Source organism: Micropterus salmoides, unplaced genomic scaffold (genome assembly GCF_014851395.1).
Source record: "Micropterus salmoides isolate LMB-PRFRI ecotype aquatic unplaced genomic scaffold, ASM1485139v1 Ms_hic_scaffold_9, whole genome shotgun sequence".
In the NCBI taxonomy this organism is placed as follows: domain Eukaryota; kingdom Metazoa; phylum Chordata; class Actinopteri; order Centrarchiformes; family Centrarchidae; genus Micropterus; species Micropterus salmoides.
This window is the reverse complement of record NW_024044681.1, coordinates 10688425-10715282: the sequence shown is the minus strand read 5'-3', so window position 1 is coordinate 10715282 and position 26858 is coordinate 10688425. Positions and strand designations below refer to the sequence as shown.

Genomic DNA, 26858 nt, shown 5'->3' with positions numbered 1-26858 from the left:
GGCTTATTTTCACACACACACACACACACACATACAACAGACACAGCGGAGAGCACTTTCTCTGGCTGTGATTGATGGTAAGAGGCTGCTCTCAAATAATACCCTGGACACAGGTAAACAGAGCTACATGTACATGAGACCCTCAGAAAGAGGAGAAATCACAGGGAGAGTAACGTAACCACCAGCTGGTCCAGGACCTTCGTCTGGATGATGGTTGGTTTGAGGCTTATTTTAGGATGAGTCAGGGACAGTTTGATAATCTGCTGTCAATACAGTTGCTCCTGCCGAACGGCTGAGTATTTGTTTGTGAAAGGTTATTTTTGTTTTAATGTCAACAGTATAGTTTAGATTTAGTCCTAGTCTATAGTTTATCTAACAGCCTAAAAATCTGTGATACCTTTTTACTTTGTTACAGTGATAATGTTGATGAAGGTGAGCTAACATTAGCTTAACACAAACCATGAACTAAATGCTACCAGTTAACTATTAGTACAGTTTACATAATTGAAAACAACTTACCCAAAATCTTAAAAAAACTGCACTAATTTGCTTCCAGGCCTGCCGTTTTCTATTCAAATCATGGTAACAGCAGTTGGTAATAGCATATAGCTTTGGGTATCCAGCAGCAGCCACCACTAGTTTGTCCTCTGCTATTGTCATATTATTGAACACCAGGCACATTTCTGCTCTGAGTTTAAGTTTTCACAACTCAAGGCGTTCCTACAAAAACGTGATGCAGTCTAATCATCTAAAAAGCTAAGGCGACCAGTGTGCATTAGCAGCATGCAGAACGCTTACTGCCTACAGAATACAACTGGAAGAAGGCACTGATTGCTACTTTAGTAAGGTGAGTCCTCCTCAATGTGTACAGGAGGAATCTACAGGTGCAAAGAGAGCCAAGTGTGAGCGTTTGCGTCATCGTTTGTAAAGTCCTCTGTTTTTACCCGTTGTCACTAAAACACCCTCCGGAGTTTCAAAACTAAAAACGGGGTCGGCATTGTTTCCAAACATCTCCATTTTAGGTCTTCGTTATCGCCGTTTCAGTCTGGACGGGAGGTGCAAACGTAGCAAAAGGTCTCGGTTTTAAAACGAAAACACCCTAATGGGGTGTCAGTCTTATCCAAGGCTCACACCTCCTCTGAGATATCTGCCAGGCAAGCAGTGATATGCACCTGAGTGTTGGATGTGGGGGAAGGAGTTGAATTGCCAAGTGTGTTTGTGTGTCGTTTATGTTGAAGAAAATGCTTCATGTTTTCAAAACTTAGTAAAATGAGTGATTTCACAGAGCACGTTTTATCGGTGATTGTCAAAGATCACTTACCTAAATATTTCTTCTTTAACCATGTCAATGTCCAGGCCACTACATTGCACATCCTCTGGAATGGAGCCTGACCTATAGCACTTAAGAAATGAACCAAGCTAAATTAATGATGATTAACATAACCCAGGGGACCCGTGATGATCTTTGCTATGGACACCTGTTGTCCATTACATTTGTTAAATGTTCCTTTTTTCTTCTTAGCATCTTGTCGCTGTCTACTGTTAAAAGAAGACAAAACACAGTAATAATAAGAAAAAAAAGGAGCTGTATTAAATCTCACTTGTATTGTGTAGAAGGGGTCATATTGGCATTTGATGGAGATGGATCAGCTTCTTCTTGAAAACATCTGCTCAGACCACCTGACATACATGAGACACCCCGTAGCAGTAAATTTGTTGTTGTGTGCGTGTGTGTCTGCCCACATTCACTCATGTTTGAGGTTAGTTCTGGCCTACATACGCTTTGAATTCAGTGTGAGCTTTAGAGAACTGCTCTGACCACAACTTTGTGGTTTTGGCACGTGTGTGTGTGTGTATGTTTGTGCTTATTCTCTGTGGAGGTAGTATGTATTTAACTTAGAGTCGAGTACACTAACTTTGTTTAGTGTGTGTGTGTGTGGATAAGAGGGTGTGTAGGGAAATGGTGGCAGGCTTTGCGTCAACAGGGTGTGGCATGATAAGCCAGGCAGCTTTTCTCTCTCTCTCTCCTGCTCTCTTTGTAGGTCTGTCTCTCACTTGCTCTTTGCCAGCCAGATGGAGACACACCCAGTTCCTTTCTGCACTTCTCTGCATATATACAGTGAGTGTTTGTTTGTGTGTGTGTGTAATATTATTTGTTTTGACCAAAATTTTAAGGGATCACAAGACAATAGTATGTCACTACTTTTTGACCAGCATGGAGGTAGACAAAATAATGTAAACACATCATGGAGGAGGTCTAAAATAACTAAATTGCACTTACAAGTAATCCTACAGAGATGGGTCATATTTGGCTGGTTGCCAGCTAGATGCATCTGTTGGCCATAAAAGAACCAATCAGCAGCAACATGAGTCAACTAGCCGAGCTCCAGATGATGCCAAATAATCTGAGCCTAAACAGCATGATCAAAAAATCCATTGTGTCAACATGGGAACATCATGGTACCTAACTGCATCAACAAAGAACAGCAGTGATCACAAGCTGAAACTAAACAACAGGGTAGGGCTGAGCAATAAAACAATGACAAGAATTATTATAAGTTTGATTTAATTCCTCGAAATCACGAATAAATCAGCACTTTTCCAGTATTTGGCAAGTATTTGTCATGTTCGACTATAAAGGTTTAAAACCCTACTTGACCATCTGGTTTCTTCAACTTTCACTTAGGAACAAAAGTCAGCCTTCGAACTTAAACTCAAAATAATGATTTAACATTTACTGATATGATATGAAACATTTTTGTCCATATCGCCCAGCCCTACAACAGGGACAAAAAACAAACACATATTAATAAACTTATATTACAGACTCAAGTGACCATGTGTAATATGAAAGGGGTCACTTGCATTGAGTGTGCACAGAATAATCACTAAGTCTGCTTCTCTACGGACCTCTTCACCCTCTTTTAGCTTGTGGGTTTACTGCACATTTACTGTGTGGTCCAGTCTCACTGCTCTCATCAACCGTGTTTCCAGCAGCAGCAGCAGCTGTTTTAGAGAAGAAGCTCTGATGAACCACATTGCCTTCCCACCACAGTGAGAAAAAGTTATAAACTAGCTGGCAAACATGTAGAGTGTTTAGCAACTAAAGAACCAGATAATTCCCTCAAAGGGTTGGTGGAGACCAAAGCAGAGCTAAAAGGAGAGTGAATATTGGACTTGGAGTCATCAGATGGAAACAAACACAACTCCAAATGAATGCTAATGTTGCTCTGTGTCTGCTGGCTGTGCAAAGAGGCAACTTTTTTGGTAATATGTTGGCCAAAACAATTTTAAGTGATATTGTGTCATGGGCTTGTGTTTCTCATCCTGCTTTTTCAGTTATTCTGCAGCCAAGAGGCCACAAAATGTACTTAATTAACTTACTTACATAATTTACTTAAAATAAAATAATATAATATATAATAATACACTTATTTTGTAAAGCAGCTTTCATACATAAAATATAACTCATAGTGCTTTACTTGAAATCACAAAGAAGGAAAACATTTTAAACATTTGAGCAAATAAATTCTAAGGTTCAAAGCAAACAATTTGAAACTAAATATTGATAATATTTAAATAATTAGTGCAAAGTGCTTCACAATACAACAAGTTTAAAAACATAATAATTAAGGAAAAAAAATATGGATAAATGGATAAACAGTAAAAGAATTAGTAATGAAAAGGCAAATAAGACAAAAACATGTACAGCATGGAAAGGGTTAACTTTACAGCTAAATGCAATGCAACCTTAAATTACCCGTCTGTGGAGCAGTGTTTGCATTAGTGCTGATGTTACATGTATTGTAACATCTGTTTTTTTGTGTGTGTGTGTGTGTGTGTGTGTGTGTTTGTGTGTGTTATTTTATGTTAAATATGAACCTGACAGTGAACCAGCGTTACAGGATTCCTCTGGGTCAGTTTCCTCACAGCTGAGAAAAATCCCTGCAGCGTTTTGCTCCCAGACATCAAAGAAATGACACCAAATGTTTTATTTATTTTTCTTATGAATGTCAAACGTGCACAATTTCTCAGCTGATTTGGAAGTCAGCAGTGAAAGTGAGCGGAAAGTGATGCTGCGATGCCATTGAATTACCGGTTACGCTGCACACAGATAATTATCCTGATGGTTTGTTTGTGTAACTGCAGTAAAGGAGCCGTTTATTGATGTCCGCATAATGGAAAGAGGTGGATTTATGAATACTGATATAAGATCATGTGATAATGGTCAATATTTAGGGTTTTATTACAAATGCAGGTGCTTAAAGTAGTTAAGCTACATTGGATTCTAATAAAACACAGTGATATATTCATAGTGTTTTTTAAATGTAGAATTGCACATTTAAGTTTAGGACCTCATTACTTTTTGACTACTGAGTAACTGATGTCATATTCTTTATCTTCTCATCTAATATTGCTTCATTTAGTTTAGATTTTTGTTAGTTTTACACTAAAGTTTATTTTGGCAAATTTCTTCGCACAGTTGTTCCTGGTAATTCAACATTAAATGATGCATTCGATGTTTTAGATAAACAGTGAAAAATGAAGAGAAATGCCTTGGGGTAATACAAAAGCAGTATGAAATTGCTATTGAAACTCATAGTTTTGTTTTTAGTAATGATACCCAGTCTTAATAAAAATTATTTACAACTAGAAATGAAAATAAACGCAAACACAAAAGTGACAATTTCATAATTTGAAATTATACAGTTAACGTTAGTTTGGGAAAATGTGCGACAAATAACCATGATAACACCTAAATGGAGAATGTGCAAGTGTGGAAATAAATCCTCAACCAGGCAAGAAAACCTCCAGTCAATCTGTTGTTAAAGTAACAAAGAACAAAAACATAATGGTGCTAAAAGTATTTGCAATAAAGGGGCCTTACAGAATGGAAAGGAAGAAAAGGAAAGGAAAACCCAGACGAGCACAAAATGTTACTTTGTTCAAGCAGAATGAGTCATCACAATGTTCCTCAGAAATGAAATTATTAGTTGTGATGCTCTCTGCCTGATTGACAATTATACGTTTTCTTAAATGTATTGTGAAATCAAATGTGTACCCAACTGAAACATTTGGAGTCATGACAACTTCTGAATCCCCGACACATCCGTCCACTCTGTCTTCTTTCTCTTCATCCGACTACTCGCAACTTTTCTTTGGTCTCTCTCTCTCTCTCTCTCTCTCTCTCTCTCTCTCTCTCTCTGCACATTTCATGTCCTCTGCATGACACCCAAATATTATACAAAAACAGTGACCTTTGACTCTGGGTAGCTGTAAAACATATCTGGTTGGTCAATGTTGACTTGTCCCTCCTGTTGTTGTCAGGGCCTGACAGATGTTTGAGAGAAGGAGAGAGAGAGAGAGAATCAAGTCATTGTGATGCTCGAATTTCATGAATTCTTTGAAAAAATGCGACATTAATTGTGCAAGTTCAAATTGGACCTCAAACCCCCGGCAGTGCTCTGTGTTTCCCATATTGATGTTGCCATGCAAAAACCTTCTAACAAAAGATTTTGTGATTTTTATTATTCCAGTTGAGTAGAAAGACAACACTCTCCTTTATAGATTTAGATTAAAAAAATGTTGGGATTACAGACGTTCAAAAAAGAAGCAAGGTCCAGTGCACTCTTCTGGCAAAAAGTCTCATCAGATGGCTATTTCATGGTGGAATTCTAAAAACATAGACTATACTTTTACATTTAAAATAGAGCAGAGTAACACCCAGGCGTAGCTGCATAAACGGCCTTTAAACTTCAGTTTGTTTTCCATATTCATATGTCATATATAAATCACTAAGCTCTTAATTTACTTAAAGTTAATTGTACTGATTTTGCCATGACGTCTGATTTTTCAAGATCACCAAGGGTCTGTTGTGACTTGGGCTCGCGGACTGAGCACATCTTATCTGTCAGTATGTGTGGGATTCACATCTCTCGTCTCCAATGAGCGTCAGAGCATCTCCAACCTCGACCTCTCTGCCGTACCTCCTGCCCCGGCCCTGTGCGCAGCTCCAGGGGAGGCCCCTCTTAGGAGGACCGTGGCCCCTTTAAGAGGCGGTGGTCTCTCCTCCGCTGAAGGAGGGGTGGAGGGAGTGAAACTGTCAGGGAGTGGTTGGGGACGGAGATAAGTTTGTCTTCTCTGCCACAGCGCAAAGGAGAAGTAGACGTGTAGTTGATTGCGTGTGATGATGTAATACCACAGCATCATGTGACCACCCCCTTTCCCTTCGTCTAGATATTTCTTATTTTTGAGTGAATTAGAAATAAATTTGTGTAATTACCATGTTGTGATGGAGACAAAACTGAGATATGACTGAAGGATAGTGAGAGGGTTGCTAAGAGGAGAGTGGTATGAGTTAAAGGAGGAGGAGGAAGATGACGAAGACATTTGCTTGTAAGGTCACAGCTGTTTGAGAGAAGGTGAGAAAATGTTCCCTTCTTTTACTCCTCTACCCTTTCTGTCTCTCTACAGCTGGTTTTAAAAATGTTGTTACACTTCTTCTGTCTCTGGTTTGTGGTTTTCTCTACCTTGCCTCTTCACCTCGCCCCTCCCCTCTTTAATCTCTTTCTGTCGTCTTTATACCTCCACTGTTTTCTGACTCTCCTCTCCTCTCCTCCTAGCTCCTAATTAACTGTTTTCTGACTCTCCTCTCCTCGCCTCCTGGGACTTTTGCTCCCCTCTTGCAGGCCAGTACAGAGATGGCACTGCTTGGTACAGCGAGCCTTGGGCCACAGCAACATGGCGGCCATTTGCATGCGATGTACACATTTGAAGGGAGAGGCGATCAAGGCTGAGAATGAATGAATAAAAGTCACAGTGTTACTCTGGTGATCCCCTGAATTTTCCTCTAGTGCCAGCGTGACGTACATATTTATGGTTTTATGTGGGATGTCTTGACATATACTGGATGGTTTTGATTGTCATGAAATTTGGGGGACACATTAATTACCTGATTAATTGTAATAACGTAAGTGATCTCTTAAGAATAGCTCTGACTTAAGTAAGTTTAACCTTGCCTGAAGCAATATCCCCCATCAACTTAGCCCAATGTATAGTTTTAATTCAGGAAGGTTTTTGGTTTGAAGTCCACACTCATTTCGTTTGTTTCTTATACCTCAAGTGATAAAAAACTGCGAAGACTGTAATCACAGGTAGTCCTGTTACACTGTTACAGTTGGACCTCAAATTCTCTGATGACTTTTTTGTGTGTTGTTTGTGAAATAAAACAGATTTTCACACACACACACACACACACACACACACACACACGCAAGCACCAAACCAGGCTCCACCAAACACCCAACTGCCCGTCTCATCTCTGTAAGTTATTAACCAGACCCCACCCTTTCACACATACACACACACACATATATATATACAGACACACACACACACAGCAACAGAAAGTAAGGGAGGTTAGGAGGAGAATGAGTGAGGGAGGAGCGGGTGAGCAGAGCAGAGAGGGGTGTGTGTGTGTGTCTGTTCGTGCATGTGTGACTTTGTCTATATAAAGGAAGTGCAGGCCAAAAGCTTGTGACCCTAATAGCTCGCACACCATAAGTATGTAAGCACACACACACACACACACACACACACACACACACACACACACACACACACACTGAGTTTTCCTTCACTTTTCTTCGAAGCCTCCTTCCCTAAGAGGGGGTCCTCTTATTTCTCAGGGTGGAGGCTGTTAGGGGAGGGGCGGGATGTGTGTGTTTTAGTGGTGTGTGTGTGTGTGTGTGTGTGTGTGTGTGTTAGGGACTCCAGTTACAGGAGTTGTGCAATGTTTGGACCCTCAACTGGAAACCAATGGGAACTGACCTCCCTGCCCTCTCCCAACGTATCTGCTCCACCTCCTCTTCTCTTCTCTCCGAAAGTTTGATTCTGGATTTCAGTTTGCAGTTTTCTTTTAACATTTAGCTGATAGACACTGCTTAAATGTCATTGGCCAGCTGTGTGTCACAAATATCAGCCATGTTTGATTTGGACAGGACTTGCTCAAGTTACAGTTCTCAGAGTCTCAGAAGTAGCAGGGCACTGACCCTCCTGACCTGCACTTGAACTACTTTTGTCTGTAAGTGTACGACTGCCCTCAGTTGCTTGATGTAGCTTTCTTTTTCCCATTAATAACTCGCCAAACATGAACAATGTGGTGTCACATCCAGATTCTCCAGTACTTTGTATGTAAACGCTCCAGTGAGCGTGCACAGCTATTTGTTTTGAGTTGTTGATGATGGCTGCTTTGCTTCATCTAATAAAAGCATGACAATTCCTAGAAATACCTTCAAAATCACAAAGAGACGTATCGGGATGTTATCTTTGTGTTCATGGGTGCTAAAAGCCAAAAACTTGGGACCCCACCTCCAAGATTTCAAACTCGCAGGAGCAGCGAATAAAAAGAAATGTGATGAAGCCTTGGGACAGGCTTGGTTTGGTGTAAGGAGTGACTCTGCGCTAACTCTTCCATTATTAATCAACCTGTAACCGACCTGGGACTCCTGTAGCACCTCGTCTTTATTTCTCTCTCTACTGAAATGTGCCCAAATAATCCTAAAAATACCAGAAAGTCTATAAAGATGGAACCTCCATCTATGACTCAACCTGAGTTTTGACAGCTTTGTATTCAGTGCACTGAAAGAATGAAGAATTTATATCTGAATTCTATCGACACCGTGTCGGGAGGATGTTAGATTGCGCTATGAACTGAGATTGAACCCACAGCGGAATGAGCAGGCGGCCATGATGGGGGGGAAAAAACCTCTTCTGTCTCTCTTTTCATTTCAGTTATTTCTCTTCCTCTTTTCATGCTGATTGTACTCTTAGTTACAACAAATGATAGAGAACCCTAAACTGAAGCTGCTGCTGCATATTTTAAATAACAGCACTATTAAAAGAAACTGAGTCTAACAGGGGTAGGGTATAGACAGAAACACAAATCTGGAGCCATAGAGAGCAAAATTATCTTCATCTGCACTTCTGATGAAAAGGACTAATTGGTGTGTGTGTGTGTGTGTGTGTGTGTGTGTGTGTGTTCGATGTTTTTTGGAACTGCTTGGGAAAATTGCTGCTTGTGCGTTAATGGGTGTGGACATTACCAGACGTGAACCGTGCACGTATACATATGTGTTTGTGGATTCTGTGGGGGCTTGAACTAGAATGAGTGTGGCCGACTGGGGCAGTCCCCCGACCGCCCATCCTAAACACACGCACACACAAACACACATGTACACAGAAGGCCGGGGGGTGGGGGGGGTGGTCTGGATAGAGGCAGCAGTGACAGAAAGGAGAGCGCTGACCCAGATAGTGTCTCTGTCCCACCCTCTCTCTCTCTCTCTCTCTGACACACTGTAAAAAATAAGCTCAGCATGTGTGATTCTCCTGTAATAACGGATTAACATAGGACTGCAACTAACCAGTTAATATGTACTAATCTGCTAATTATGTTTTTGAGTATTCCAGAAATGCCTGAAACAAAATGTCAATCCCAAGTGCCAAAATCTAAGAGTACGTCTACAGTAAGCTTGTTAAATTAAAAAAACATGATATGTTATGTTTCTCTCTGTTTCACTCCTGCAACGTTTTGCTAAAAGACAAAAAATGGAAACTCTTTTAAAGTGGTCTCCAGAGTGTATAAATCTTAAAGGGTCTACTAGGTGTTTTAGTGCGTATGGGGAAAATGGACTAGCTTTCTTTTAATGTCTCATTTTAAATGTCAGTGTAGCCATCTCATATCTTTATCTTTATGTACTTTATGTTGGCCATGTCGATGGGCTGCGATTAAATCTACTATAACTATTAAATCATGAATTTGGATTTATTAAAACACAGAGAGCAGAAGGGGACAGATCAGAGGTCTAACGGGCTGTGTCTGTCCCACTCATTACCAGGTGTGGGTTGTGATGCACAGTTGTATTGTCTTTCTTCTGTTGTTTGGGTTTTTCACTGTGCACAGAGGTTGTTTAAAAGACTAGTAGACTTCATTTTTATTTAATCAGTTTAATTTAGTGGGGACAGTGTACATTAATAAGCGTAGATGCAAATGCGCCAGAGTTAGCCAGAAGACTATTTTTCATCAGTAGTCCCTGGACAGTTACATAGTCAACCTATAAAACTTAAAAAACTATTTTAAAACATCAATCTTTTAAAATGAAGTCATACATTATGAATGCATGCATTAATGCATAGTGCAATGCGATGTCTTGTCCGACCAACAGTCCAAAAACCAAAGATGTTCAATTTACAGCATTATAAAACAGATACAAGCAGCAAATCTTCACATTTAAGCAGCTAGATTGACTTAAATGATTGAGCAGTTATTGTTAAAGTTACAAGCTGCTGATCACTTATCAGTCCCAAGTGGTAAAGTTAAATGTGACAAAAAAAACATGTTCCAAGTTGCAGCAAAAAAGACATCATCCAGATCTGTCTTCTAATAGGATGCAGAGACACAACGTAATTTCTGTTACTGAATGTTCTTGTATGGGTCCAGATAGGCTTCGACAACATCCTGCCTGTTTTTATTACTTTGTTTTTGGCCGTCTACCACTGAACATGAAGCCTTTTGAAAATTCTAGGGAAGATAAAATTTGAAAACCCTCTTACACTGTGATGCAGACACGTACATTGTGTTTTAAAATATCTGATCACACGATACATGTGGTGTTATTACCAGTCTGTCTCTGTTGCTTGTAAAAACTACATTAAAACACAAAATAAGCCTATAGAGACCTGAGGTTACCGTGCAAATGTGTTTTACTTGTGTGTCTGAATACAAAGTAGGAATGTTTGGGAAACTGTCATTTTTTGCAGCAAGTTCATCCAGCACCCGTCCTGTCAAGTCTCCATCCTGTCTGTCTTCTTGGAACTGCCATGTACTTTCACTGTCCCACATCAGAAAAACTGCCTTGGCTAGTGGATGATCTTAATGTACCTTGCTTTAAATCCTATTTATTGTTTTTATGTGTTATTTCAGCGAGGTAGTGACAGGGTTTGAATCCCAGGCCAGCAGACAGAATTTGAATGAAAAACCTGCGACATGACTCTTCTCTCAGCTCACTACAGCTCAGAAGTAACAGACTGGTTGTTCTGAGCGGGTGTGAATGTGTAGGACCGTATGAGGATGAAGCAGTGTTCAGTTCACGCTCAGTCAGCCTTCACCGGATAAAAATAGATTTAAAAAATGTTGAGATTGGCCTGTTTGAAGCCCAGAAACAGATCCTCTAGTGGACAGCTGTATTACAACTCTATAAACACAACACTTTTGTTTTGGCCCCCATTCATTATTAGCTGAACTTAAAGATCTAAGACTTTATCTATGTGCACAAAAGGCCTATTTCTCTCAAATAGTGTTCTGGACCCAGTGGCCTTTTATTGTGGCCAGACTAAGGCACACCTGTACAATACCCATGCTGTCTGATCAGCATCTTGTTATGCCACACCTGTGAGGTGGTTGGATTATCTTGGCAAAGGAGAAGTGCTCACTGACACAGATTTTGATTTGTGAACATTGTGAACAATATTTCACAATTTTCCATCTGGTCTCATTTGCATTTACAAAGGCAAAACTCAAACAGTCAAGAAATTGTGAACAAAAGCCATGTGGTTGAAATGGTGTTCGATTATTGGTCATACAGTCGGATAACAAACCCCTCCAAATTTCTACCTGGATATCGTAAATCATGGAGCACCGTCAAGTTATGTTGGTGTTGGTCTGGAGCGCATATCAGCGGCGGGCTGCATGTATGAACGTCTTGTTAGGCAGCGGGTAGTAAATAAGGCGTTTCGACAAAGATGCTCTGCCATCAGGTGGTCTCGTCACAGATCATACCATAACTTGCACTTGCCGTACAAGTGGACCGGTGAAGTAAGTAGGCCACAACCAACCACAGCCAAGAATAAATACTACATATTATAATTATTATTATATAATTTGTACTTATTTGATGGCATTTATAGTTTCTTTTTCATATTCTCATTGTAATTTTTCTATTCTATATTTATGATCGTTAATACATTGTAAATAAATATTCTCTGTTGATCGACTACATTTAACTATACAATGGCTTTGCCTACTGGCCCTTAAAGAGGTGGTATTATGCTAATTTTCAGGTTCAAAATCTTATTTAGGGGTTGTACCAGAACAGGTTTACATGGTTTAATTTTCAAAAAACAACATTTTTTTCATACTGCACATTGCTGCAGCTCCTCTTTTCACCCTGTGTTGAAGGCTTAGTTTTAGCTATGGAGTGATGCATCTTGTCTCTGAATGATCTTTGTTGGGAGTTGCACGTGCACCGTTCCTAGTTAAGGACTACTAGCCAATCAGAAACAGTAAAGGCCGGGTCAGTGAGAAGCCGGTAAACACATTTTTGGTTCAGCTGTATATCAACAATCAATCAACATTTATTTGTATAGCACTTTACAGCAACCAATAGGTGTCCAAAGTGCTTTACATCAACCAAGAATAAACAACACAGCATTCAATAAAAGACTAGAAGAAAACACATGAAGCCTAGAGAACAGTAAGTCAGATAAGGTTGCCTAAAATCATCATCAGAAGAGGGAAGTTGTTGCACCACTACTCTGTATTAAAAGCCATTCTAAATAAATAAGTTTTAAGTTTTGATTTAAAGTGAACAACATCCGATATAGTGCAAATGTCAAGGGGGGAGCTTGATCCAGAGTTTTGGGCCAGCAACAGCGAAGACCCGATCGCCCCCACTGTTTGTACCTGGACCTCGGGACTTCTAAAGTCCGTAGATCCAAAGACCGCAACAGCCGAAAGTTAAAAGCTCGGACAAATACTCCGGGGCTAGCCCATTTAAGGCTTTGAAAACAAACAATAAAATCTTAAAATCAATTCTAAAACGCACCGGAAGCCAGTGTAGTGTAAAAAGAACGGGAGTGATGTGTGCACTTCTAGATGTATTTGTTAAAAAGCGAGCAGCAGCATTTATCCAGCAGCAAGTATATCCCCTTACCAGCTTAGCAACATGGACTAGAGCAAGAGTTTCAGAGTGGTGAGTTATTAATTTGTACCAAAAGTATCTTTCATCCATAAAGTTTTAACTGAGCTCTCTCTATATCACAGGAACAACTTTATGTTCACTGACTGCCTGGAGGGTAGCTAGTGTTTGGAAGGGAGAGGAGAGGTGTGTGCTGCAGCTCAGTGTTTTTCCACTGTTTTTTTAAGGGTGTGTCGGAGTAGCCGTTGGCGAGCATTATATGACGTGCTTTTTGCTTTCATCCCTGTGACGTTACAGGGATGAAAGTGAAAGGACAGCCTAAGTGAAAGGACAGCCTAAGTGAAAGGACAGCCTTCAGAACAGAGTTTTCTGCGGGAGATGGGAACTTCCTTTGGGGTGGACTTTGGGCTTTTTCACTTTGCAGACCTGTTACATGCACAAAAAAGTATATAACTCAATAAAGGAGAGGGGAAAAAGCCAAAAAACTATACCACCTCTTTTAAAAACAACAAAATGAAAACTTTCTGCCAGACAGACATGGCTGCTGATTGATCCTTCTTGCACATTAACACTGATCAAGCGTAATAGTCTAATTATTTTTTTGTTTTTATAAAGAGACGCAAAAACAAACACAGTGCCCATGTTATTCCTGCAGTTTTTGGTGTGTAGACAAACCACTCACTCCTTTGTCTTGACTCAATATTCATTCGAGCCAGTTATAAAATATGCTACACACCTTTTAGAGCATGCGTTGGCTAGGGAACACTGGGTCTTAGCTACTTGTCAGGGGAAAAATCGTCTCTCACACAGAAGCCGGCGAGTCGTTCGCCACCGACACATCACTACTAGCTTTACTGTTAGTTGTTCACACTCTGTGTATTTTGTGTGAAACAAAGTATGTAGTTCACCATCGCTACTGTTATGCCTTATATATTTTACATCCTTCATTTGATGATGTTATTGTTAAGCTATCAAATCAGTGTTGATGTGGGCCATGTTGTAGAAAGGTTTGCTGTCTCCTCAACTCGGCAGCGACGCCATGTCAGTAAAAAAGTCCCATCTCTGTCTGTCTCTTTCTGTCCTCCTCATCCCTCTCTGCCCCCATACTAACTTCCTGCAGTCGGCTCAGAGGCTGACAGAGAGTCACACCCACCCCACCCTTTTTATTCCTGGAACTCCACAGTGAGACCCCCTTCTCTGGGGGGGGAGCCACACACACACACACACACACACACACACACACACACACACACACACACACACACACACACACACACACACACACACACACTCACTCACTCACTCTCACTCTTGTCACTATTCATTTACACACACACAACATGAGCATATACACCCACACAGTCTCTCACTATCACTACTCATTAGTGCTGCTCTCTCCACACGCTCACAACTCCTGACCCCTTCACTGTACTCCTTCCCCTTGACTGCCTTGTCTGCCAGCAGATGTGGATCAAGTAGGATTTGCAAAAGATTTTCAGTGTTTGCTTCATTGTGTTCTGAGTGGTAGAATGGGTGTGGTTTGTATGCTGAAGCACAACTCCGGAAAGTTCAGACAGCTTAAAATTTCAATTTAGTGCGTTTATTGCTGTGATTTACTGCTTACGTGGCTCTGCCTGAACTCCACCTAGCTCCCTGGAGCTCCAGATTAGGCGAAAACACACACTTAAGAATTATTTGCAAATCCTATTCGATTCAGGTCCGGCTGCAGCACTTTTCTCTTCCAATTCAAAATATTCAGGATACAAGACTGAACTGTGCTAAAACAAGCAAGTTTCAGGTTGCTCATTCCCAAGAGGGCAGCAAATACAGAAAGTTAGAGATTTAATATAATAACTAAACTCAGGATTGATATTTGAATGGACTAATTTTTATATGACATAAAACATGAAGGTTATAACTTTTTAAATGATCAAAAATATTTTCTGTGAATATCAATCACTACCCCGGTAGGTTTGGTGACTTTAAAAAGTTGGTTGTTTACTCATTAAAGGCCTGGTTACTGTACTGAAATGAATCTGCCTTCTGATGTATGGACTACTGGCAGGGCTAGTTGGTGAAATACTGCAGCATAGGAGCTAACCTCTAACATGCTAGCCATTTGGGAACATGCTAGCACTAGTCAGTCACAATGGCTTTCAGAGCTTCTTTCTATTTTCTGTCAACTCTGCCATTTACTCGTCAGTGAAATTGTCCTCAGGATTGTTGGCTACTTCTATTCATTCAATAAAGAGGTAAAAAATTAAAAGTTCTCCAAGCTAATACACTTGCTAACTGTCAGCTGTTTGAAGTTCGTCGCTAAAGGGAAAATAAGCTCAGGCAGTTTTTTTTATTTTTTGTTTTTTACAATATGTATTTGTAACAGTGACTCCTGTGTCTGTAAACCATTCCTCTTTTGGGAAACAGCTCATACTCTGACAGAGGAGGTTAAAAAAAAACTGTATGGTGACACACAGGGGCGGCTGTGGTTCAGGAGATAGAGCGGGTTGGCTGTTAATCGGAAGGTCGGCGGTTCGATCCCTGGCTCCCCCTGGTTGCGTGTCGAAGTGTTCTTGGGCAAGATACTGAACCCCGATTTGCCCCTGGCGGCTATTACTCAGTGTATGAATGTGATGTAAAAGCGCTTTGAGTGGTCGAAAAGACTAGAAAGGCGCTATACAAGTACGGAGCATTTACATTTACACAGCTAATAAGCTACGATAGCTTCCTCCAGTTCTTCGTCCCATCAAAGGTCAGCACTGTCACAGCGGCTTGCTATTGGTCTTGGGTGGAAACTTCAACCAAGAGTTATATTTGAAGGAATGTGTTCGACTTAAAGCCGTTGGTGGAGGGTTGCTTTGCTGTCCGCAGCCTTCAGCTGTTTCAAGTAGACAAAAACAAATCCTCCCTCCTCTAGACTGACATTCACCTAAAAATGTCAACAGTTGTGCTTTCACAAAAAAAGTGCACCAAATCTAATATATTCGTAAAAAAATATGTTTTTCAATTGCAAAAGTCTCCCTATAGACTTCTCCAGTCATGAGAGAAAATGTCGAAGACAGAACGTGATTTGGTTTAGCAAAGTGAGTTGAGTGAGCACCTCTTCCATCTTGTGAGTTCATTCATTCAGGATTGTCTGATTGTTCGGGGGGATTGTTTTTATTCATGCTACCTCCTGCAGAGCCGAATAGACAGGTTCAACATGAAAGACAGGTAAGAGATAACCAATCACAGAAAACAATATGCGATAAACGAGGCCATCAGAAGAGTCTAAAAAAACATCACACTGGAACAAACCCCTAAAACAAACTAAAGGACTAAAGGCCAAAAAACAACAGGTTGTAAAATATGGACACACATTTTCACAAGTTAAAATTCAGCATGTTTAAATAACATCATTTCCACTCACTTTTCTTAGTTTTTCTGTGCGCATGATGCTATTTCTTGGAATTTACACTTCTTGAACATTTTCCACTCATATGGTTTTAATTTACATGTAGTTAAATTTGTAATGGGAGGTTAGCATCAGTTCCTGTTTCCTCTTATATCATCATCTTAGCTCTGTACACAACTACACAGGATTTTTGTCCTTTTAGTATTTTTTGTCCTCCTTACTTCATCCATCTTCTAGCTACAGTGCATTGTCTTACTTTTCCTGCTTTTTAAAAATCTGACTGTTTCACTTTGATTTCATCCTTTGTTATTGTTGAATGTTGCTGCAAAACCCGATGTTACACTCAATGTTTTAGCTTGGATAAAAATTAAACTCTGTGGTAGCGTTGATTGAAATAACTGGATCTGGCACATCCCCTGTTTTTCCTTTTGTATAAAATAAATTAATTGTCCAAAGTCCCATGAAATAAAGAGATAGAAAGTAAAGTACAAGATACTTTCAAATGTTTTAGAGAGGTTGTTTGGTGTAATTTCAGACTGGGGCTGTGTATTGGTTGCCGGGTGGGGGGAAGGTGTGACATCAAGCTGCCTTTACCTTTGTTTAGAGACATAGAGGGGGCTCTGTCCCATCACAATGGGACTGAGAGGCCAGTGTGTGTCGTCTGTGCATACGTGTGTGTGTGGGTTAGCTGCTTGCTGCCACACCCAGTCTGATTGGCTGAAGCCACACCTTACTGTGGAATCCACTGTAGCTGGGTCACATGTCGGCATGCAGTCCCTGATATAACAAAACACAGCACCCCCCCCCCCCCCCCAAAAAAAATATTAAAAACACTTGTTAGTGGTTTGTGATTGTTTTGGTGATTATGTCTCATTTAGGCTGACATTTTTCTTCATGGCTTCACTCGGCACTGAATTTGGGATGAAGAAAGACTGAAAATTAGCTCTGTGGCAAAGTTTATTTTCAATTCTTGAATCCCAGATACTGTTAATCTTATGTAGACAAATGTTTTTAAAATGTCATGTTTGAAGTATTGACTCTATGCTGTAGAAGAAAATGTAAAACTCAGATTTTCAGTAGTTTAAGATATTGTTCATAAATGAACAGCTGTGTGAAAGTGAAACAGTAGAAATCTACTGAAAGAACCTGTGACAGACATTTTAATACCGTGACTGATTACTACCACTCCTTTATATTATTATTATCTTGAAAACGTTCCCTTTGAAAACTTACCGGCGATGCATCATGTGCCCTAAAATACTCCCATCCATTGTTTTCTATGTTTGTCGTCTTGATACTCCATTGTCCATGTTTCAAGCTCTGTGTGTCAACACTGTGTACATCCCCGCTGTACCTTTGCTACTTATTCCTTCTGTATGATGTACCGATGCATTGTTATTGTTTGGTAACACACACAAATGGAAAGTACAGTAAGTACATTTCCTGTAGTACTGTACTGAATACAGCGTCGACCTGCTTTACTTGAGGACAGTTAGATTTCCTTTTACCCCATTACATTTTAAACTAAATATTATAATACTTATTCTCTGCTACATCTATGGATGCAGTTACTTTGCAGGTTATAGATGTCACAGGCAAAAATAAAGACAAGCTTACAAGAGTGATGTATTGCTGTACGTTGATCTACCCAACTGTGTATAGAAGTTAGACCCACCTAGACCAGTTACAACATTAAAATTCTGCCTACAGTTCAACACATGTATAATTTCACAGTCTAAGACAAACAGCTAAAAGGTTTACCTCAGTGGTACTGTTCATTTAGATTATTTAAATACATTGTTTGGGTGGTACTGTTTAGTCCTGTTTAATTCCTAGAGGTTATTATAACACCCCTCATCCTTACAGTACATGGTGGACTCTACTGTATAAAGCACTACATTTGCCATGGCAAGCAGTGGGTTGTACTGCAAGGTCGCTACTGCAGACAGGAAGTTGAGAACTAGTTTATGTATTATAGTGTCTATTTGCGCTGTGAGAAAGAGAAAAAGGTTTGAAGTCAATTCAGCACCACTTCCTGTTTTAAAGCCGGCTCACATAGGATAACCTGATCAATACTAAGCCATGCTGGATATTCCTTTCCATCAGTGTGATTGTCCTTTAGAGGTACAGCAGAGATGCTCACAAGTCTAACTCAAGTCTCTTATGTTGTAATGAGTGTTTTATGAACATACAGCTAAAGTCGCAACTTCAAATCCCCATCTGTGGTGTACAGGTTCAGCAACGCAACTACCTTCAGGAGACCCAACAAGATGTGTCCCCTTTGTTAAGTCAGGTCAGTTTCACATTTAAAGCCTCTTGACTTAAAGAACTACAGCCCAAGTGTGGGAAGTCAGATTTCTTTTTAAAACCACAGCTTTAAAAAATTCCGCTGAAATGTCAGCTGTAACCACATTTACATCAGCAACAACTGAGCTCAAGGGGGAAGACGAAAAAGAAAGAATTGAAAGGGAAGTAATCTTCTTTTTTTTTTTTACAACTTCCACTATTGTAGATCAAACTGGTCATGACCCAGCAGTGGGTCGCAGGGTGGAGACAAGTGGAACAATAAAAGCTGTATCAGTCTGTGTACAGAGAAAACGATATTGATATATAAATCAGATTTCATATCTTGTGGTTTAAATTAATGGTCTTGCTGCTTTTGAAGTACATATGGTTGGAAGCCTGAAATTACAACATGATGAAACTAATTCTTGAGCTTTAATTGACCTTGATTTGTTCATTAATCAAGAAATAGACAGCAATTTTGATCATTTATTAATAATTGAAGCCATTTTTCAAGCACAAATGCCAAACATCCTGTGCTTTCAGCTTCTCTAATGTGAGAATTTGCCGCTTAGTTCTGTTTTATATCAATATTAATTGAACATATTTTAGTCTTGGACTATTTGTTGGTTAGAAATTTGAAAAAATCACCTTGGACTCAAAGAACTTGTGACAAACATTTTAAATCTTTTTGACATTTTATAAACTAAAAGAGTGATCACCATTAAAATATTGTTTGCTCAATTCACACAGCCTCACTGTTATATTTCCCTTTCCATTATTATGTTATTCTACTATACTGTTCAATGGAAGAAGTCTGAAAGTTTAACTAACCCTTTTATAAAAAGTTACATTCATTAGCTTCACTAGCACAGGGGGTGAAACCTTTAAATGTAAATGCTCTGTACTTGTATAGCGCCTTTCTAGTCTTTTTGACCACTCATAGCACTTTTTACACTACATCTGCATTCACCATTCACACACATTCATTCACTGGCGGAACAGCCGCAATTCGGGGTTCAGTATCTTGCCCAAGGACTCTTCAACATGCAGCCTGGGGAAGCCGGGATTAAACCGCCAACCTTCCGACTAATGGCCAACCCGCTCTACCTCCTGAGCCCTTTACACTTTATTGGTACTGACTGAAAGGTGTCCATAGTACAGAATATTGAAACCTGTCAATTGAAGAAAGCTTGCTCAGATTCAAACTCTTCTTTACTTACATCTTTTTGAATTTTAGATTTTTAGACAAAGTCATGCATTCGACACCATTTGACATTCGAGAACTTTGGTGTGTTTCGTTGAAGGTACTGGGAAAATAATATTTTTTTTTGTTATTGGCACTGGGTTTTGTACATATTGCCAGAATCAACACATTTGATAACAGAAATGATAACCGACGCTACACCTCACCAAATATTTTGGATTCAGAAGAAACCTAAACCTTTAACATAAGTTGTATTTTAGTTTTATTTGAGCATATCTCAGATAGAGTTAATACACATCTGAGAGAGGAAGAGAAGAAAATGGAGACAGAAAAAAAGGGGTGTGCATTATTAGAAGTGTGTTCGCGGAGTCCCTCTGCCTCGACACTCCCCACACCTCTCTCGCTCTCTCTCTCTCTCTTTCTGTGTGTGTGTTGCTCGCTCGGCTTCCAGAAAAGGGTGTGTCCGCCTGCCTGCTGCTGAAAGGGAGGGAGGGGTCAGTTCACGGCTACTCCTCCCTGCTCTATCTCTCTCTCCCCTGTGTTTCTCTGTTATTTCTCTTTCGCTCTCATTCTCTCACTGGCAGCCTCAGGATTAGGCCTTTGTCTCTCTGCCTCCTCTGTCTCTCTCATTGCCATTTTAATTTTCTATCTTTTTTAAACAGAGTGGTGGTCTCTCTCTGTGTGTGTGTGTGTGTGTGTGTGTGTGTTTTTACCTCCCCCTTCTGGCAGATTTTTGAGAAGGGGTTTTCTTTAGCCAGCTTTTAGAGCAGAGGTAATGCTTGTTGTCATTTTTTCCCTCCAAACTCTAGCATGCCATTTCCTGTCTTGCTTCCTCTCCTACCTGTCTTCCTCCCCCTCTTCCCTGCCTTCTTATCTATTCTCCTCCATTCTTCACATTTTTCTGTTGCTTCCTTCTTCCCCCATCTGCCCACTTTACTCCTCATTCCTTCTTCAAATCCTTTAACAAATCCTCTCCTTTCACCCTCTCCCCCTGGCCTGGAAGTTTTGGCATCCCCTTCCCCCCTTCCTCAACTACCCCCTTATCACCTCCTCCCCTCCCTTCCTCAGATACCTTCTTCTCCTTCCCTACCTTCTACTCTTCTTCCTCTACTTGTCAGAGACCCCTCTTTACACCACTCATCTTCTGTCTCTTCTCCTCCTCAGTGCCAGTCGACTCCTAAGCAGAAGAAGAGTGCCATCGGCGCCCAGAAGAAGCAGAGGAGCCCGGCCAAGCAGAGCGCCCTGACCCCACAACAACAACCGCCGCCCTCGTCATCACCACAGCCGTCCGCAGCCCGGGAAGAGGAGGAGAAGGAGGAGGAGCCGGCGACCGGGCCTCGGCTGCTGCAGGAGGAGGAGGAGGAGGAAGCAGGGGAAGAAGAGCGAGAGGAAGTGGCGACACCGTCTGTGAAGAAGAAGGAGGAAGAGGAGGAGGAGGAGGAGGGCGAGATAGACATGCCCTCCATACAGATCAAACCAGAGCCAGAGGAGATGGAGTGCACGGTGAGGTGGGGGGGTGGGGATCGATGTGATTTTGTTGATTGATAAGAAGTAGGTTAGGGATCTGTGGGTGAACAAGCAGTAAAAACTGAAGGACTGGTGGATGGATGAGAGTCAGGTGGGTGTGGGCAGGTGTGGCTTGCATCACTCCCAATCAGACGTGTTTGATCACGTCGAGTTCCCACATGCAAGATCCTAGTCAGTCAGACAAAGATTTTATTTTAATGCCAATACTTACCTTGGCATCAGGAAGCTGAACAAATGAGTCAGAGATAAAATGAGTATTCATTTGTAAAATGATTCAACTCTCACCACCTAGATCTGATAGATTTGTTTAGATTTCATCTTATGGTTTTCATATATATCTAAGAATGAACAGCAAACATGGCAGCCAAATGTAAATCAGAGCCACGGCCTCCATTTCATTCCAATATTCATTCATGCAATCCTCTGTAGATTAGGCAGAGGCAATTTTAAAGGGGGAGTTCTGGTTCATTACAACCTGGGTCTTATTTTCATAGTTTTGGCCATCATTCTTTTATATAATGATAATAATAGTGTTCTCACCAATTTAATTGCTGAGATCTGGGAACACGGGAAGAGCGCTGAAGGGTAAATGCAAGAAACAGGAGTGGTCAGACAATCAGACAAGGTGTAAACAAACAGGGTAGCCAGAGGCATTTGGTAGAGAAAGCAATGTTGTGTAATCATTACCCAAATTGTCTGTTTTTAACTTCCGTCACAGTTTCTTTACTGACTTCCTGTTTCACTGTTGGTTTACCGTACTTGCAGTACTACTACTACACACAGTTTTCTGGTGTAAAGCTGGACCATTACCAACATTTCAGGTGTGCTTAGTGTCAATTCAAGCTTAAGTTGAGATAATTTTATATTTGCTTGTTTACAACCTGTTTGACTATCTGACTGCTTGTGTCTTGTGCCATGGTAACTGATACGATGGACAAAACTACAAAACGACACAATAAAACAATATAAATAAAAGTCCCTAAATCTGTTTTAGTATGTTGAAAGCTGGAATAAATCCATGTTAGAGGTCAAGATGCTTTATCGGATTGTGTAGACAGAAAAACATATACAAGGCGCTGCCTTGGTGGTCATGTGTTGTTTCAAGTACCAGGGAGATGGTGAAAGACAGTACAGGAAGTCCAGTTTGAGTGCCCTTAAACTCTGCACAGTGGTTTATAATACTTTGATTAAGACTTTTACAACTGTAAGTATGGTGTTCACGTTACAAAATAATCTTCTGGCAATGTGCACAGGTAGTTTATTTGAAATGATAAGGCAGTGTCATGCTCGGTGATGTCACTTTGCATTGCGTTAAATGTTGAGCCAAATTCACCTTTGTTGCTTTTTTTTTGTGTTGGCACCCCTGCTGTGACATTGCAATGGCCCCATTCAAATGAAAGAGGAGGTATCCCCATGCAGTGCCTGTCTGACCGCAGCCCAACTTGGTTCCGTCACTGTTGTATGTTCATGCTTTTATAACGCAAGTCTTTAAACGAATAGAGTTACTGCACATTTTTCGAGGTTACCCTACAGTGTAGTCTCATATCATAAATTCTACTCTTTTCAAAATATACTCAAACGTGATTGTTGAAGTAATTTGTGGCATTAAAATTTCATTAGGTGACCAAATATAGAAAAAAATCCCATAGTTTTGCATCTCTTTACCTGCTTCATAACACTCATTATTCAGTGTAAACATGTCAGTGACTACTTTTGGATATCTATCCTGAGCAAATATGTTTGTACAAGGGCTGTTGTAGTTCTGCGGTTTGGTAGCATTGTGTGTTCTTTGTGAGTGACAACTCCCAGGTGACAGGTGACTTGTGACAGAAGTCTGTTATGACAACTGTGAGTTTCTATATCCCTGTGTCATACATGGAGTTTGCAAGTATTATTAATTTCAGTTACTGCTAAAAAACTAATTTTTTTGGCAGAACCTCAGGATTCAGTTAACCAAACAAACGAAATGTTAATCAGTTGTTTCACACCTTTTCTGTTTTCAAAATTAAATGGAAATAGTTTTTTGAAAATCCTGCTGACAGACAGTAGAACAGGGCAAAAGCATTTTTCAAATCCTTTAGAAAAAACACACGAGTGGCTCCGACATTTTGACTTTGAATAGATGTTGATTTGACCGCTTGCTCCAAAATATTCAAAACCTTTCATTTTGTGAAATTGGACTTTACCTATGAGTGATACCAACTCAAAACTATTTCTAAGCCATTCTCCTTGAACTTTGTCCGACTGTCATATTTTGAGGGAGCTTTGCTTAAAAGGTGCCCTCAAAGATGGGCGATTTGTGATAATTCATCCCACTGAAAAACCAGTGACATCACTTGAGTCATTTGGGATTATTCCGAATAATCACCACACATTTAGTAAGAATTAGCAGGAATTTTATTTTGGAAAATTATATTAAATAGAGGAAGGTTTCTATGAAGACAGGGGATGATGGCAGAGCACAGTATGAGGGATGCATTAATGATAAAAGGAGGTCTGTAAAAAGATGGAGAAGGAAGTGCAAAAACAAAACTGTTGGAGGAGTGACTGGTGAGGTAAAGGGGTGTTAGGTGGGAAGGATCAACGGGGTGATTGGATGTTATTTTTATGAGGAACAGGAGGAGTGTGGTGATGGCTGTGTTGAAGGTCAGGAGCATCAGATGCTTTAGTTTCCTTGAAATGTACAAACGTGGTAATGTATGATAATGTATGTTCTTTTGGTGAAGCAGTTTTCTTTGTTCAGCTATGGTGACTATCACAACACGTGCTAATTACCCAAATCATCATAATCTTCTTCTTCTTCGGCGGCTGCTTATTCCAAAGCAAACCAGAATCATAAAAAAACATTACTTCCTGTGCTGAGATTTGTTCCCCTGGAAATGACCTACCTCGCATTGAGAAAGAAAAGCTTTCTGTTAATTAGTCAATGATTTTTTTAATCTAACTAATGAATGGTTTAGTCTATAAAATGTCAGAAGATAATTAAAAATGCCTGCCACAGATTTTTCCAGAGCCCAGGATGACCAATGTCCAACAAACATTTGAAATTCTAAAGAAATTTAATATCTGAGAGAGGAAATTGGCAAATTTTACAGATTTGAAAAGCTAAAACTTGATAAATATACTATTAATTTTTTTTATATTGTAGCGATGGTGATGATGCAGCAGGCCTTTGAGAAAAGGTTCAGCAGTTTCCAGACCAGTAGGAAATCTCTGGACAGGCAAAGTGAATGAGAAACACCCTCATTGTTCTCTGTAACTGCTGCTGTTGGAGAGCCTTTGAGCTAAGCATTTAACTGCCTTATAACTCAGGGGGCCCTATCTTACACCTGGAGCAAAGTGTCACTGCTAGTTTCCGACCGACACAGTTGTCATTTTCAATTAAGAGACTAAATTCAACCCCTTTGCGCGTTCCACCTTACTGTGGACCCAGATTATGCACCGTTTATCTAGCAAAAGTGGAGCTGGACATGCTTTAAATGCGTGTGCGCCATGCACTTTTCTCCAGGTGTGATTGATTTTTAAATATGGCCCAGAGTCTCCAATAGCAGTGAATGAAGGAATGGTGTGAACTGTGTGACTGTGAATCGAGGCAGCTCCAAGGAAAAAAGCTTGTGTGTTCTGCCAGGGTTCTCTGGATATATATATACTCTGATGAGTCCTTTTTGCTCTGTTGACGAGACGTCGTGAAAGGGAGGGAGTAGGAAGTGCAGGTTACCCTGATGGTACCCCGGTAATGATAGATTGATGGATAGAAAAGAGATATAAAATCGTGTACACGAAAAAACACTTAATAGCTCTCACAGCGTGTTGACATTTACGGTTTTGCATTTCGAGCAGCAAAGTTGACCTTTTGTTTGTTTTAATCCTGAGTGACTTTCAGGGACAGTATCAAGAGAACCAGCTTCATGAAATAAATAGTGAGTAGGTCAGAGGTCACAGCAGCTCCAAAGCGCCCTGACAAGAGACTGTGTGAATCATTTTGAGGAGAAAAGCTCCTCTTGAATCCAAGCTCCAGCTAGGGTTACGCAGCATGTCGCCTCAATGACCCAGCGGATTCATTTCTTTCTGCTATTTTGGTCTGCTAATAAATTAAGCTAAGCTGAGCGACATCTTTTTTCCTTATTATTTACACAGAACCGGAGAGTCTCATGGAGCATGGGAGTGCCCGTATCTTTCAGGCAACTCCTCTATTATTTATTTATTTATTTATTTATCTTTTGCACAGGACCTTTCATTATCTCAGATAAATCCCTATGTCATTTACCAGTGTTAGTCAACCTCATATATAGTGCATATGTCTGTCCTACCGGTGTTGGTTAGTCTGGTAAGTGTTCCTCCTTCTACACTCAGTCTGTGTTTGGCAGATGTTGTCATGATTTTCCAGATTTCACATGTTCTTTACCTGTACAGCTGCATTTTGGACTCTGATCTGCAAATTTCTGGAGCTGTTTTAGTTGTCTTATGTTTCTTTGAAAACTGAAACCTGAGTGCCCACAAATTCCCAGATTTTAATTACACCAGATTCTGATTACACTGTTTGGAATTTAAATTCTCTGCCAGTAGGTAGGTAAGATTATTTCGTCTACCTCTTGCCTTCCAAAAGGCCACATTATTTTGGTTACCTGGACGACCTCGTGGCTACACGGTCACAGCTCATATTTACGAGTGTTTGTCTGCCAGCTGGATGTAGTTCCTCATCCTCATTAGAGACACAATGACAATTGGTGGCTTGACTTTGTAAAGGCTAATTAAATATAATTATAAGTAATAAATAGTATGTTTGCACATAGCCCTGGTCGAGCTTGCAGGTTAACACCGCAGGCATGTTGCTACACCTCTGCACCTCTCATTTCTAGCTTTAGTGTTAAGTTGATAGGCAGGTCCACATACCTGTTATAATTGGAGACAGAAGAGGATATTGAATAAAGGGCGTGAGCAGTGATGATAACGTGAGGCCTGTCGGAGTCACGCCACAGTAGCCATTAGCCCAGCCAACATACTGAGGAAGGACGGATGGGTGTTGCAGCTGCAGGGAAGGACGGGTGAGGTATGAAGAGAGGAAGCTGTAGGAATGTAGAAAAGCAGAGAGGGAAAAGAAGATAGGGAGAGAAAGAGAAACGAATTGGCGACAGGAGACAGATGAAGAAACAGTGCAGATGGAGAGAGGAGAGATAGGAGGGAAGGTAGAGTGGTTGAGGTGGAGAGGGTGTGGATGGTCAGATAAGCAAAGGCTGCACTGCAGGATTATGATTGCCATCCATTTCGCCTCCTCTGTTGCCTTCAATGTTTTTTTGTTGCTTCTCATGCTGTTGTTGTCACTGTTGGCCATGTACTGCCAGCAGCAAGAAGATGCACACTGAGACAAGCTGTTCCCTTTAGTTTTTATTAGGAAATCTAACAATGCTAACAGGCTTTTTTTAGAGAAACTACTAGAAGTAGAGAGATGTTTTTTGTTTGTGACTAAAACATTTCT

General features: G+C 40.4%; 1 protein-coding gene across 2 annotated transcripts in view; it reads left to right on the top strand.

Moving 5' to 3' along the window:
- klf8 (Kruppel-like factor 8) overlaps positions 1 to 26858 on the top strand; it is a 73299-nt gene that overhangs the window by 15714 nt on the left and 30727 nt on the right. For both annotated transcript variants that reach the window (XM_038709568.1, XM_038709567.1), the window contains exon 2: positions 21020 to 21358. In XM_038709568.1, coding sequence (XP_038565496.1) covers positions 21020 to 21358 — 339 coding nt within the window. The remainder of the gene's footprint in view (positions 1 to 21019; positions 21359 to 26858) is intronic.